Source organism: Aphidius gifuensis, linkage group LG5 (genome assembly GCF_014905175.1).
Source record: "Aphidius gifuensis isolate YNYX2018 linkage group LG5, ASM1490517v1, whole genome shotgun sequence".
Classification (NCBI taxonomy): Eukaryota; Metazoa; Arthropoda; class Insecta; order Hymenoptera; family Braconidae; genus Aphidius; species Aphidius gifuensis.
In genome coordinates, this window is record NC_057792.1 from 279,069 (window position 1) to 295,818 (window position 16,750).

At 24.2% G+C, this 16,750-nt stretch overlaps 1 protein-coding gene across 2 annotated transcripts in view; it reads left to right on the forward strand.

Moving 5' to 3' along the window:
• Positions 1–16,750, forward strand: part of LOC122856605 (glutamate receptor 1-like) — a 55,587-nt gene that overhangs the window by 20,762 nt on the left and 18,075 nt on the right. For both annotated transcript variants that reach the window (XM_044158316.1, XM_044158317.1), the window contains exons 2-4: positions 6,058–6,201; positions 14,512–14,639; positions 15,655–15,784. In XM_044158316.1, the coding sequence (XP_044014251.1) occupies positions 6,058–6,201; positions 14,512–14,639; positions 15,655–15,784 (402 nt within the window). The remainder of the gene's footprint in view (positions 1–6,057; positions 6,202–14,511; positions 14,640–15,654; positions 15,785–16,750) is intronic.

Sequence of the window (16,750 nt, forward strand, 5' to 3'; positions counted from 1 at the left end):
GTAAATAATAACCCATGTGTGTAAAACTTTTTACCAAAAAATAACAGAAAAGTAACAGAATAAAAAAGCATAAAAATAATAGGGTTCGAATGTCTTTGGCAGAAAAACTGTGAAGGGTAAAAATATAAAAAAATAAAAAAAACGAGTGTCAGAAACATTGGTTGTTTGATGATGGACGTCTGCCATAATTCATTAATTCTTTTGACATATAAAATAAATAGAAATTTAGAGTTTTATTTTATTTTTCAAAGCTTTTTTTGTTCAAGAGGTTTTTATTTAATTCTGTCCAGTCAATTATATAATATATAAAATTGTCTCTTGTAGTTCTGCAGAATAATTATTTATCAAGTTAAGGGTTTATAATATATATATATCAAACTTCTTTTTTTTTTCTTTTCTGATATTTATTTAATTTTTCTTATTTCATCGGCCACTCATCCGGCTAAAGATAATTTGTTATCAAGGGGTTATCCATATACTACTGAAAAATATTAAAATATATATATATGTGTGGGTTTAACACAGAGTTTATAAAATGACCTGAAGCCATTGATAAATTTTAAAGCTCATATCCTTCAACTATCGTAACCTTAACTCGTTATTGTCCACCTTTCCCTCTCTCTCTCTCTCTTTGAATTATATAACTTTTGATAAAATTGGTAAGGTTTGGTGGCTGTGAATAATAGCTGTGTAATCGGTTCAACTTCATTGTCACAAAATTCAGTGCTTGTTAACTGACCATAAATTTTGTAAATTATTGAGGTTTACATTTAAATGTTCAACTAAATAATTATTATTCATAATGTTAGTCGTGACAGTTTTAAAAATTTTCATTCATATAAAGTCAATAATTATAAAATATTCATTATTAAATTAATTAAACAAACCACGCTAAATTTTTTATTAATTATTCAATTTTAATTTTATCATGTATTTATAAAATTTTAATACTCCTGGTGGTTATGAACTTTTGATAATTCAAAAATCAAACTTGATAAAATATATATATTGGCTTATTTTAAAATATTTATATACTAAAATTTTTGCTTTTGTCAAACTTATATAATACTGATATTCATTCAAAATTTATAATAATAGAATTTTTTATTTTTTTTATTATTTTAAAAATAGAAAAAAAAGTTTGAAAAGTTTTAACAATGATTTTTCCTTGAATTTTGAAGCATATTGTCAATTGTTTGCAATACCTTTTCTTTCTCTGCTTGGCTCTGTCAAAGTATTAATTACACTTGACTTCACTAAGTACTGTTGAATAGGATGACGCAATTAGCTTGCAGCACGTGGGCTATTGGCCAATGCAGTCAATAACTTCTTTTATCTTTTTAATTATTTTCGTTTTTTTTTTCTTTCTCCAAGTTAATTTTTTTTATTTATCTGTAATATTTTTATGCCAAATAAAATTAAAGTCAAAGTCAATAGCAATCAATACATCAAAGGACATTGACATATGCAAGTTATTTTATTTAAATCATAGATAGTCATTTCACAAATAAAAAAAGCTCTGGATAAAATCTCTTTTTCTTCCTGCTCTACAATATGTCACGTGTACAATCGTAAAATAAATATATATTATATATATAAATTTTATCTTGTAAATTGAGATTGGTTGTAATTAATTAGTTAAACTTTAAATTTTTTTTTTGTTTCTTATCTATCGTAAATAAATGTTAGACTTGAAGGATCACATATTGTTCTTCATAGATGTATAAACACCCATCAAGCTTGCATTTTCAATAATGCCCACTAGCGCCACCTTGGCATAGCATCTACACGAGACGTCTACCATTATACAAAGAGCTTTTAAGCCAGCTTTTCTCTTACGTTTATTAGTATCCTCCCACTTTGGCATGTGCTATGTTTCTTCTTTACATCTATGCTCTCAGATTATACTTTAAGCTCTGTAAAAAAAAAAAAAATTTCTCTTTTCATTTTTCTTTTTATATACACTTTTATATCCATAAACTCGCTAGAGTTTTATCAAAATCATCGTAAATTTTATATATATTCCCACTTGTCTGACAAAATAATTTATACATTTATTATAGAAGAAAATCTTATGACTATTTTTCATTAATTTATTAATTCACCAAGTCAAAATAATTAATTAAAAGTCAAATAATTTATATATATAATTTTTTTTTTTTTTTTTGACGATAGCTAAAAGCTGCAGGTTTTTATTAAAATTTTATACAATATATATATTTCAATGTAATTTCATTCAATTTAAACATTATTTTAAAATAAAAGTTTTTTAAAATATCGATTCAAAGTTAGTCAACACTTTTTAAATATAAGTTAATGCAAGTTTTAATATAAAGTGCTTTTTTCTTCAAAGTATATATATCTCATACATTTTTTTTTTTTTTTTTTTTTCTACAATATGCAAAAGAATATAATGGAAAAAAAAAAAGATGCGTTAGTGACACAAAGAATAAGTTACAATTGTTGAGGTAGAATGTTATATATATATTCGTTGAAAATGAGTGACAAAAAACTTTAGATATTTGTCAGTGCAATCATCAGGGTTGAACACCAAATGGTATTTGAATTTTCAGTCTCTTGTGTGCTAAGAATTTCCCAAAGATAAACATGGATTTTACAGTTTTACTGTTAAAACTTTGTCTGTTAAATCTAATATAGTTTGTAAAATTCTCAAGTAGAGAAGAAAAAAGTTGATAAAAAAAAAAAAGTAAAAATGAAAAAGCCAAGAGGACAAATGTCCATAAGGCTTTGAAATGATTCCAGTGACGATATCGTGGTGTTTATATCCTAAACCTCGATATTCTTGCCAGGATAGTTTATCACTTGAAAAGCAACGTGAGTTTATCGACGACGATATTTCTGAACGACTGTTTGCAACTTTTAACCGTTATACATTTCATGTTTACAAATTTATTTTTCATCTTCATGTATGTACTTGTAAATATAAATAATTTTTATTGATTTTTTTACTTGATTTTTATTCCCATTAGTTAATTAAAATTGAAGCTATATATTTGACTTTGTTATGTTTGTGGTTAAAACAAATTGCAACAAAATATTATTATAAATAAAAAGTTGATGAAAAAATAATAAAAAATAGAAAAGCATATATTTACTTCGCTTCATTTGCCTTTTACTTTTTGGCTTCATCACACTAATATCATGCTGATTAATTCCAGCAGTCTGCCAAGTAACAGTACATTGAAAATCCAACGTGATTCAATGTAATTAAAAGTCTTCTTTAATTTTACTTCAATATCAACACCCTCTATATATATATATAACGTTATTTTATCTCGTAGAATTTTTTTTTTTTTTTTAATTTATTTTTAAACTCCATGTTCACTTTTATTTTATTTATTTTTTTTTTTCATCTAGATTTACCTTGGCAATTCTTTGAAAATCTTTTTTACAATCTAATAAAATTTTACGAATCATTATTTTTTATTTTTCATCTTCAATAGTGCAGATAGATACCTTTTCTTTTTTTCTATTTTTTCAATTCCATAAATTTTTCAAATAACGCTACTTTTAAAATATAAATATCAATGGTGACATATTTGACGGGCTTTTGACAAAATATATAAATGTACTTATATACGATGCATCAAACTCTTATTTTTATTATTATACATGTTTGTAGAATATATTTTTATGTTGAAAGAAAAAAAAGAAAAAAAAAATACAAGAGCTTTTTTTTTTTCTTTCATTTTCTTGATCATAAATATTTATCATCTTTTCTTCACTACCTTATGGTCTTTAAATATGTTTTATACTTTTTTAAAAACTCACAACAATGTAGCTTATATATTTTTTTTAACATATTTTTCCTTTTTTATATTGCATAACCAACTTGTCTTTTTTTCATTGTTACCACATGACAATACCAAACCAACAATAGTCATTTTTTTTCTTTTTTATTATTATTATTATTTTCACTTGGTGCTTTCTTTTTCTCTTTATTATCAACACGCGATTGTTGTGGTTTATATTTTATTTTTATGTATATTTTTAGTAGTGTATATTTCAACAAACTGGTCGAGTAGACGATTCAGTAGTTATACCACGTATTTGGTCAGACATAAACTAATTTTTAAATTTTACTTTTATTAAAATTTAAAAAAATAAAAAAATGAATATATATTTGAAAGAGTAATAATTTAAATACTTCATTTTGTGACTTGTCGATTCTGTCAAAATTCTAATTTCCTTTAATTTCCGGTGTCATTCAGGAAATTATAAAATTTGAAATTTTTTTTTTCTTTTCAACATCACACACAGTTGGACAATTTATTTTTAAAATTATAATTTATTTATATAACTGTGAGAAGACTATTAAATTATTAAAATTATTTTTAAAGCATAAATTTAGACAATATTTTCATTTAAAAAAAAAATCATTGATTGATTGCTTCATCAATCAAGTAGGTAGTTAACTTTCATCTGACCCAATGCTTATCTAGTTTTATCTTCAATCTCAATTTGTTATTTTATTTTAAAATAAATTCCATGAGTTTATTATTATCAAGATTGATTGCCTTTAAATTTTCTCAATTGCCAGGAAAAGAATGAAAAACCAATTGATTTTAGATAATGGACAATAAGAAAGTGGATAATCAATGTCTTGCATTCTTTCATTTTTAAGTATCTTAAAAATACATTAAATTGTTATTTTATATTTTTATTGTTGTCGCATTATATTCAATTTGATATAAATTTATGTTTTTTAAATTTAATCCAAATAATTGTATAGCAATTTCGCTGTTTTGATTGATGTTTCAAGTTGTTGCAAGTGTAATTAAAAAATTTATATAGGACCAAATGTCTGTATATTTATCTGACTAGTTTGGTTGACAGGTGGCGCGCCGTCGCGTGTCTATTGATTGGTGCTGGATAGTATTCCCCTTTTCCCTTTTACCGTGTTTCCTTCCTTCCTTCCTTCGTTCACTCGTTCACTCGTTCATTCGTTCATTCGTTCATTCGTTTTATATACCAGATTCAACCTGAATTCCCTCCCGTTTACCTCGATTTCCTCATTTTTTTTTGCACTTGAATTCAAAATTCGATTAAAATTTTTCATTTCTCTCCTCTCTTTTATTTTTACCACGTGAATTTTTCATGTTTTTTTATTTTTTTGCTTTCTTTGTATTTTTGTTCATTTTCACTGCCACTACGTCATCTCAATGGTTTTATAGCTGTTGAATAATAATAAAATTTATTAAATTATTATTTAAATTCTATTGTTGAATATAAATTACTAAACATTTATTTATTTTTTTTTTTTTATTTTTATTTTGAATGAAATGTAAAATAATTTTCTTTGAAATGTGCAGCAAGTTATTATAATCAGTAGAAGGATTGTATAGGACGAAACAAAGAGGCCGAGGGTGATGTTTAAATGAGCCTTCAGTACACTTTGTTTCATTCTCTTTTACATTGTTTTATGTTCTTGGATCCGTATCAAATGAACTTGTCTTTGTGCTTCATATTGTACTCATTCACTTGAATATTCGGACTTTTTATTTTTTTACTCAATTTTCAATAATATATTTGTAAAATTATAGTTAAAATTTTTTTTTGTTATTTTAACAGTAATTCCAAACTTTACAAGAATTTTTTTCCCTAAAATTCCAGCAAATTTAAAATATATTTTTGTAATGAAAAAATAAATAAAATAAACACAGAAATGTTTGCGATGTGTTTGATTTTAACGAAAGATATTTTGATGTATCAAAATCGACATCGGATATGACGACTGAAGCGAATAAACATCAGTGTGTAAAATCGATATGGTGATACAAAATAAAAAAAATATTATTTGAAAAAATATAATAAAAATTTAAAATGTACATTAAACGATAATTGATAAATTTTGATGTTTAAAACTTCAAAGAATTTTTTTATCAGTCGAGCATGGCTCATTAATTACCTTGATAAATTTAAATATAATCTATATCAAAGGAAACCACACGTACCACAATTTTTTATTAGAAATAAAAATTTAAACAAAAAAAAAGCTCCAACTAAAAAATGGTCTTTATTGTTTTTTTTTTTCAGGTGCAATATTTGAACGTGGCACTGACGAGGTACAATCGGCATTTAAATATGCAATTGCCATACATAATAAAAAAAATATGACTCATCTACAAGCATACGTTGATGTCATCAACACTGCAGATGCTTTCAAGCTTTCACGACTGAGTAAGTAACTATATACTTATTATTACCTAATTAAAAAATATTCATTTACAATGTGAATAATTTAATTGTTAAATTTTTAAATTTTTTCATTCATTTTCTCATATAACCGTAATTTAATAATAAAAAAACTTGATAAATAAATGAAATAATTTTCTTGACATAAAAGAAAAGCACAAAGAGAAATAAAAAAAAGCACAAAATGAATAAATATATATATATAAACACAAAGTGCTTCATCGAATATCAGAGAAAAATGATGACTTTAATATATTATATATGAAAAAAAAAGAAAAAAAAAATGACTAGAAAGGTTTTTTTAGATAAAATCTCTCTTCTACCAAGTAAATCCTTTTTCATTTTTATACTTATCATAATAAAATCAATAATAACTTTGTTCGTAATCCATGAATATATATCGTTAAATTCATCATTTTTATTCCATGTCCAAAATGACAATATAATAATAAATAAATAAATGTATTTATTGGAAAAATATTTATATATATATAGATATATTTATAAATGTGTAATTGTTCGTCATAATGCAAGATAGAGTGAAGCCAGTTGGTTTTATGTGGTCTTGCACCTTGGAGCGTTATGGATAAACCAGTGGGAATTGAACCTCGAGATTCATCTTGCGTTTGCTTTCTATAGTAGGGAATAGAATTCTGAGGGGAGTTGCGATGGGTGACTGGGTGATTGGGTGGTTGGATTTTATAAGGTAGAAAGCAGATACGAAGTATGACTGAGACACAAATACATATATAGTAATATAGTATAGCTAGAAAATACCCTGGGGAGTCCTCAGCAGATTTATGCTACCACTGGCTGGCTGGCTGGCTGGCAACGTTCTACCCATATATATACATTCTCTCTTTCTCTTCTTCTACTTCTTGGTTTTATTTTTTATTTTTTCTCTGGTCTCATTTTCAACTTCTTTTCCAATCTTTTCATCTTTTTTTTTTTTTTTTCTTATCTTGTACCAATAATCTTTTGGCTTTTTCTCATTTTTAACCAGGATATTATACGATATTCACTGGAGTAAGGTGATAGATGACGATTATGTTCCGCAACGATGTCAACGGTTATGATGCTTTTTTTTTTCTATTGCACTATTTCCTTTTTCAAAAATTTTATTATTATTATTTTTCTTTTCTACAATTTCAAATGGCTTTAATTTTTTTTTTTTTTTTTATTATTCTAGTTTATATCATTTATTTTATTTTATTTTTTTTTTATGTATGACATTGTGATTAATTTATTGTTTCATTTTTATTAAATATGTCAAAATTTATGAGAATAATGAATTGATAAAAAAAACAAAGATTCTTTAAAAACAAATTAATATTCGTTGTTCAGTTAAATTGGAAAATAGAAAATAAATATAAAAAAAAGGGGGGGGGGCATATACATAGTATATTTAGATGATCATGTAAATTGGATTTTCCTCTCCGACTGTTTTCTGGATAATTTAAAGAAAACTTTTTATCTCGAGAAATTGGAAAATAGATTTTCCATTTAAAATAAATAAACAAAATAAATTTATATATATGTATATAAAATTACTACTTTTTTTAGTGTTATAAATTAAATTAAGCAACGAATGTATATATGCGTGGTCAAATATCATTGGTCGGTTTAATATGTTTAATAGATATTCGTCTATTGTTATGAGAATGAGATAAAATTGGTCTATATGGTATTATAACAGGCACCAAGGCATATCCAGATCCAAGCAAACCAACGAGCATTAATACAATTAGTGTAGCTCTACTAAGTACTATAATGTGTAGACTTGGAGGAGAGAGACTATTCACATCTTTGTCTTACACTACTACTCCACAATGTATCTCAGTAATGCGCTACATAACCACATTTCGGCAAGCAGTTGGACCTTGCCCAAATTTTCGTTGAGATGCCGGAGCATTGCTTGGTCTATACTACTTACAATTTATCTAAATTTATATATTAAACCACTAACCACTGATATCAACAATTCATGATAAAACAAAAACACTCATTTGTCATTTTTAATATTTTATAAATTAATTAATTAATCACTCAACTTTTCATATATAAAATAATTTAATTTATTATTTTTTGTACATTTTTTTTTTTTAAAATTAAAATTATTATCGTTGTGGAAAATTAAAAATAAAATTACTTTAAATTATAAACACACACCGATGATTGAGAGGTATTTTATTACTCTAAAGGTTTTTCATAGCCATTTACAAGTTATTAATTTTCATATCATTCAAGCAAGTTAAACACCATCTTTATTTCAAGCCCAAGGGAAAATAAATATTATTCATCCAATTATATATAGCTTGATCAAACATTTTTCCTTTTAAATTTAATTTATTTTTAATGGTTGACATAATGAGACACAAAGAAAAATAATTATTATCATTATTACAATAAAAAATGAATAAAATAAAATTAAAAAAAAAAGAATTTTTTTATAAAAAAGTCCTGGTCGTACATCTACCACATTTCCGGTGCATTTATGCCATCCCGTTTTCATCACCCTGGAAATGTTTCCTCGGTCAGCGAGCCTTTGACATTTTTTTTATTCTTTTTTTTTTCTGTGAAAATGTTTTTTTTCTTTTTTTTTTCATCTGGCACGTGTACACGTTTTGTCATTTTTCTTCTTCCAAGTATTTTTTTTTTCATATGATATTATACAAGTTTATCAAAATATCTACCAACATTAAAATCAAGAAATTTAAATCTACCAACATCAACATAGAAAAAGATAGTGAATGTATTCAGTGTTTTTGTACTTGGTCATTAGGAGTCGTAACCACAAATGTCTCCACATGAATTCTAATGTCCAACATACAGGACAATGGTAATCCTTGGTACTTTTGTCGTAATGCTTTCCCTGCCAACACATATACAAATTCAAATATATACTAAAGACAATTTATTATTTTATTTTGTTTAATAATAATAATAATTCAAGTAATTAATTTTCAATTTTATATATATATGATTAAATTTAATTATCCCATTAATATATTAATTATTTTGTCACAAGACGATGATAGATTGACTTTATTTAAATCAGCAATGTCATTTAAAAAAATATATTTATAATAATACATGAAATTGTTAAGGACATTAAGAGCTGACATGTATAGATGTAGGTGTTAAGTGTGAGAATGGTTCTTCCAATCGGATTAACCCTCGTCTATTTAATCCCTTTATTGGGCTTGGATGGAAAATCCTGCTTCAAATCATGAGAAATAATACAAATATATATATATAGATAGATTTTTCAAAAATTAAAGCTCTTGATTTTTTTATTATTTTTATAATTTTATTTCGGGGATTAAAATTATATTTGAAATAGAATGTTTGATCATTTTAGATGGATGGTTTAATTTAATTTATCATTTTGTCGAGGGTATATATATATTTTGAAGATGAAAATGCACCAAGTATATGTTGAGTCGTCGTTTATCTCATTACTATTCTGTAACTGAATTCTTGGAATTAGTGTGTCAACGCTTAAAGTCAATTCAATTTGACAACTGACTGTTATCTAACGTGACTAACATTATTTTGTTTTTTTTTTATTTTCATTATTATTAAATAAATTAAATATTAAATTATCTGATAAATATATTTTACTTGTAAAAATGATTAAATTTATTTAGTTTTCATATATAATCTATAAAAGTATTTGAAATAAAAAAAATGATTAAATACATGACATGTCAAGGTTATTATTATTATCCTTGATACTGATAAGACACGAATTCACTTTTGGTTGAATAATAATAATAATAATAATACCTTTAAACATAAATACATATATGTATTAATTTTATCTATCACTTTATATTCTATAGTCATATTATATTATAATAAATTTGCATGCATGCTTGAATTTAAGCATGCATGATAGTTAAATGTTTCGTAAATGCCATAGTAGTTGAAATTAGTTACTTCCTTCTTGTTTAATTGGTTCTCAGGATATATAGTATTAATTTATTTTTTTATATCATCATTTCTTCAAAGTTTAGGCTAAAAAATAACAAATTAAGAATGGTAAAAACCCACTCAAAAAGTCATTAGATAAAAAATAAAAATAAGTCAATCGTTTTATAAATAATTTTTTATCTGTCAGTCATCATTGTCTATTTGACTTTTATTTAAAATATTTTTGTTCAAAAGTCAGAACACGTAAGCAATTATATAATCAAGAAAATATTTTTGTTTAATTAAATTTTTTAACAATTTAAATTGAGCTTTTTGTTAAACAGATTCAAAAAATAAATATGAATAAATTTATTTTAATTGTAATATTGTCATTACAATTTAGTGGAATATTGTCGAAATGTTGCAAGCCATTTTGGGTCAGAGAACCAAAAATTATCGTTGAAAAATATCCCCTAAAATCATTGGATTGTCATGATGATTATTGTTATTACGAATCATGTGGTGTATCAGGAACATTTGATAATTATTATTTCAACAATTCCATTCCATTGGACGTGAGTCTGAGTCAACAAAAATTTAATTCAAACAATTATTTTTGTGGTAAAGATCCATGTGTTTATTATATTTTTGGATGTTATTGTTTTACTGAGTGTCAAACTGATATTACGCAAGATCCACGTATTAGTTGTCTTATTAATAAACGTTCAACAAAAGTTTCATGCACTTACGATGAATAATTAATTTATATCTTTACATTTTCTTGTTGTAATATTTATTTTAAAAAAATAATAAAAATATATTGAGGTCAAACACCTGTACTCAAAAATAAAAATTTACTTGGAAAACGATAAGATAAAAAATCAATAGAAGCAACTATCACATTCTATATTTAAAAAGTATGATGATAAAAAACACATTAGTATATATTTTTTTTTGTTTACTAAATATCAGTCGATACTTGTCTACCACAATACAATAGATCAGTTTAAAAGTTTAGCTTGAATATTCAGTCACATTTATAGTTTGTGTAAATTATAAAAATAAAAATATTAAAAAAAAAAAAATCCAATAGTAAATTATAAAACTTTTAAACATCAAAATAAATTAAAAGTCGTGACATTAAAAATTAACAATGAATAAATTAATTGTTGGCTTAATTGTAATGACATTATTTTTACAATTTAATTGTGTATTGTCAAAGTGTTGCTGGCCAATTTGGGTCAGAGAACGAAAAGATATCGTTAAAAATTATCCTTTAAAATATAAAGACTGTCGTGATGATAATTATTGTTATTATCAATCATGTGGTGTATCAGGAACATTTGATAATTATTATTTCAACAACTCAATTCCATTGGATGTCAAATTGAGTGAACAAGAATTTGATACAAGTTCTTACTACTGTGGTCAAGGTGCATGTCTTTCTTATTTAGCTGGATGTTATTGTTTCAGTGATTGTCAAACTAATATCGCTCAAGATCCAAATATCAAGTGTACTTTTTATCAACGATCACGCATCTTAATTTGCAACTACAAAAATTAATCATCATCTGTAGCTTAAAAAAAAAAAAAAAAAAAAAAAAAACTACCTGTATGTCTATAAACAATACATTTTAATTATGTTTTTTTCTTTTTTATAAATTATTATCATGTCATTGAAAATAAAATATAAATAAAATTTAAAAAAAAACTTAACATGTTTATATTATTATTTTAAAATAAATTTTGTATTTTATATTCTTTTTTTTTTTTTTTATGTTAAATTATGAGACATTGAGTTTAGATAATTGAATGTTATAAATGGTTGATGAAAAATAGTAACTTTGTTGGTCATGAAAAAGACAAGCCAAGCACAGTATAGCAACGAGTCAGTTGAACAAGAGGATTTACGATGCTTGGGGGTATCTTTTTTCAAGCTGGTGAATGTGTATGCCAGAGGACATTCTAGAAATTATAGAGGACATAAAACTTTCCGGAACGAAAATAACGCTTCGTGATTTTTTTCTTTTCTTTTTTTATATTTTTTTACCAGTAAATATAGCATTTTTCTATTTGTTTTTGTACAAATACATGAGGTTATAATTTAATCAGTGTGTTTTTGAGTATAAAACATTGCTGGGTTACATTATATACATATATATTAATATATAAATTATTTAAACCAAAATTTTGGCAAATGATTGGTGTGTTTATGAGAGGTTGGATGGTTTTTCAAGTAATATAGCTACTAGCTAGACGATGGCTAACTTGATGAAACTTTGGTAGAAGTTGATCATTAGCAAAAGCTTACAAGACAATGAACGATAACTTGTTTTGCTATTGCTGCTGATGTTGAACCGATATCATCACAAAACCATCTGCTTACAAAATCAGCTACTTTACATCTATTTAATCATGTCGTGTTATATTATTATTATTATTATTATTTTATAACAACTATAAAATAACTAGAATAAATAAATTGAATGAAAAATAAAAGGTAAAAAAGTAAAATACATAAATATTCGAGAAAGAATATAAATAGAAATAAAAATAAAAAAGTAAGAAACACATATTCCAATTTCCACTAAATTGCTTATTCGTTTATTTATTTATATTTTTTTTTTATTAATATTATACCTTGAAATAAAATTAAAGTTCCATTAAATTTATTCATTTCGTTTTTATTATCGCAATAAATAAAAATAAAAAAAAAAAACAACAACGCAATATAAATTGGTAGAAAAATAATAATTGAATTAAATTCATATTAACACAAATATAACAAACATGTATTTGTGTTCTTGAATTTTGAATACAACAATGCTGAAATTAAATTTATGATAAAATGTAAAAGCTAAGATAAATAATATAAATATTTATATAAATAAATATTAAGGTTAATTATAATTAACAATGTTAAATATTTATGAAAATTCATATCGTGTGAAATTTTTGTATTTAATTTATTTATATTGTTTGTTTTGTTTGATTTTGTTTATTTATTTTTTATTTTGTTGAGGTTAAATGTTTGAATGTTTAAATGTTATACTTGGTGTGTTTTCTTGATAGTTGACTGATTGAAAATTTATTTAGTTTACATGTTTTTCTCTGATTGTTTTCTGTCTTTGCCAGAAGCATCAGTAAAAATTTCGATTAACTTTTTATACATGATTATCATAGCCATGTATATTATTCGCTTGTCTTTCAAACACCAAACAATTTTCTATGTATATATATATATTTATACACACAACTCGTTTATTTATTGAATTTTCTAAAATAGAATTTTTGATTTCAATAGACAGATCTAAACTTTAACTCTAACCAATCCTTTCTGTTCTCTCTTTGATATATTTTATTTTTTTATTATTTTTTAGCTAAAAAAGTTTATACTTTTTCTTCTTCTTTGTGAATACAATTCAGTGAAATAAAAAGTTTTTAAAATAAAACTGAAAACATGATAATAATAATAAAAAAAGAAACACGTTATAAAGAATATAAGAAAAATAAACGAGCCATTTGTTAGAAAAGAATTGTTAGATATTATTTTTATTGATAAGTATTATATGAAGAAGATTGTTTCAAAGAGTTTTCTTGTTATTGGGTCATTCTGGTTGTCTCGTCCACTGTCCATCATCATTTTGGAATTTTTCCAAATACAATTCACCATTGAAAAATCTTTTTATTTTTATTTTTTTCAATAAGTTCTCACAACTTAACTCTCATTGTCTTTTTTGCCTTTTTTTTTTTTTTTATTTTGTTTTTGATGCAAAAAATTGCATATCTTCCGGTTTTTAAAATTGCTGAGTGAACTGGCGCCGACATTTTTACCATTTCAACACAGTACTCGTTTTCCGCCACTCAGCAAAATCATTCTATGATTTTAAATTCATTTTTTACTTGAAAAAAATAAAATTTCATTATTTTCATATAGAATTTAAAATTAGGATAAATTAAATGAATTTTAAATTGCCACATAATTATTTATAATTTCACAACAAAAAAAAAATGAATATAATATATATAAATTTAGTAAATTAAATTTTTTTTTTTACTTTAGTCTACAGAAAATTTTCATGGGGAGTTTTTAGTATATAAAATAAATATATTATTTCATTTTGAGCTTTTACATTTTTTCATTTCCATCATTGTAAAGTTTTTTTTTTTCTGTGATAATGAAACAAAGCAAAAAGCAAAAGCAAAAAAAAACTTGAATTTGAAAAAAAATAAAAAAATCTATTAGAGTGAAAAATTGAGACCGGGAAAAAAAAAAGAGAAAAAAAAAAAAGCAATGGACTTCTTTGGTGAAGAGCCTTTGTCATGCTAATCTAAAACGTGCCTTTTATCATATTTTGATTTTATTTTTTATTGTTAAAGTTTGCAGTCAATTCAGCAGAGGTGTATTTTCAATGCTTGGAGCTGTTGGTCCAGACTCATTTGACACCTTTCATTCGTACAGCAACACCTTTCAAATGCCCTTTGTGACACCATGGTTTCCTGAAAAGGTAAGCAGATACAAATTAAATTATCAATTTTACATTATTTTATTTATAAAATCAATTACCATTTTTTTTTTTTTTTGAATTAATACTCCAACTGTCGAATGGTTTTAATCATAATGAAAATTTTATTAAATATTACCAAAATTATATATCAAAAATACAAATTATATATTCAAAAAAAATAATCATAAATTATATTTACATTTGAGGATATAAAATTTAAATATGTATTTAATTTAAATTCTGAATGACTTTAAATGTAATTTATATATTCATTTTAAATGTAATTTCAATTTATATATAATATATATTTTTTTTTTCACTTGTCACTCTGGATAAACTTTAGTCATTTCAAGTCTTTTTAATACCAACAAGACAAGCATATATTTTTTATTTTTAATTTATAAATATACATAGTGAGTTATTACATTTGTTTATTAAATTCATTTATCAATTTAATCAAACAAACAAAATAATGATTGATACGAGTAATCTCTAGTTACACATCTAAAAATACATTTAAAAAAAAAAATATATATATATTGAAAAGCGCAGCATCATAGTTTTACAAACATGCGGGTTTATTGATCGACCATTAACTGAACCCATACATACACCATCATCATCAGCAAAAAAAAAATAAAATAAAAAATACATATTTAATTTATGTTTTATCATGAAAATGAATATTATTCAAATAAAAAATTGTATCATCTTTTGAATTTGTTGAATCTTTATATACAAGTCTCTTTTTACATAATGAAAAAGTGAAAATTGATATAATAAAATAGTTGAAGCTTCTAAGACTGAGGATAAACCAGAGGACGAATTACAATTTTCTTTTTTTTTTCTGCAATCTTTCAAGATTTTCTTCAAGTATATCTTGAGCATGTACAAACCCTTTATTTTTACTATCTTCATGAAGCTCTGTAGAGTTGGATGAAAAAGAAATATATATATGAAAAGAAATATAAAAAAAAAAGAAAATAAAAATTTGATATATAATTTATGATTGCAGGTGCTGACGCCTTCGTCGGGTTTTCTTGACTTTGCTATAAGCATGCGCCCGGATTACCATCGTGCCATCATCGACACAGTACGACACTATGGCTGGAAAAAAATCATCTACCTCTATGACTCCCATGATGGTGAGTCCCTATTCACCAGCATACATTTCTCATTTTACAGCTTCATTTTTTTTTTTTTTCCTCTCTCTTATTTTCGTTGCCACTTGTAAGAAAAGTATATATGAAAAACCTTGGTGGATTTTCTTAGCGTCTTATACTCATCTTACTTTTTATATATATTTTGTTTTTTATTTATTTTTTTTTCTTCTTTCGTTCTTGTAGACCAGTCTTTTTCGAGAAGTCTCTAAGTCGTATTTTTATATTCTCTTGGGTTTTGAGTAGCCAACTTTTTTATTTTTTTATTTTTATTTTTTTCGTTTGATAGAAGATCTAGATGATCTGATGGAATACGTAATAAATCTCCAGGTAAAGTGAGTTAATCGTCATGGAATTTTCGAAATAATATAAAAATATTTTTAATTGAATTTATTTGTTTTTTTTTTTTTCATTCATTAATTTATATTTTAGTTTATCACAAACCATTTATTAATATTATTATTCAATTCTTTATCATAAAATTTTTTAATTCAATTAAATTTTTTTCTGTCGTCAGCTTTTATACATATAAAAAAAAAAAAAGTTGATGATAATATTCCAATTATCGAGTCCAATACACTGATACACATTTTAATTATATAATGACATAATAAATTAAAAAATATATTAATAAACTTTTTTATCTTATCCGATATATTGATTGATAATTTTATTTTAAAATTCAGCAAGTTATTGACCTGATAAAAAAAAATTATAATAAATAATAAATAAAATGACACTTAATTTGATAATGCAAATCTTAATGAGCATAGGGGAATAATAAAAAAATAATAATAAACGAAATGAAATTAATGAAAAAAAAAAAAAAAGAATTCTTTGCTTTGTTTAATTGAGAAACTTGGTATCTTTGTACTTTTGTCCTCTACGAGTCATTCGATAAATGCAAAGTGCCACTGAAAAAAAGCGAAAAAAAAAGGAATACACAAGATT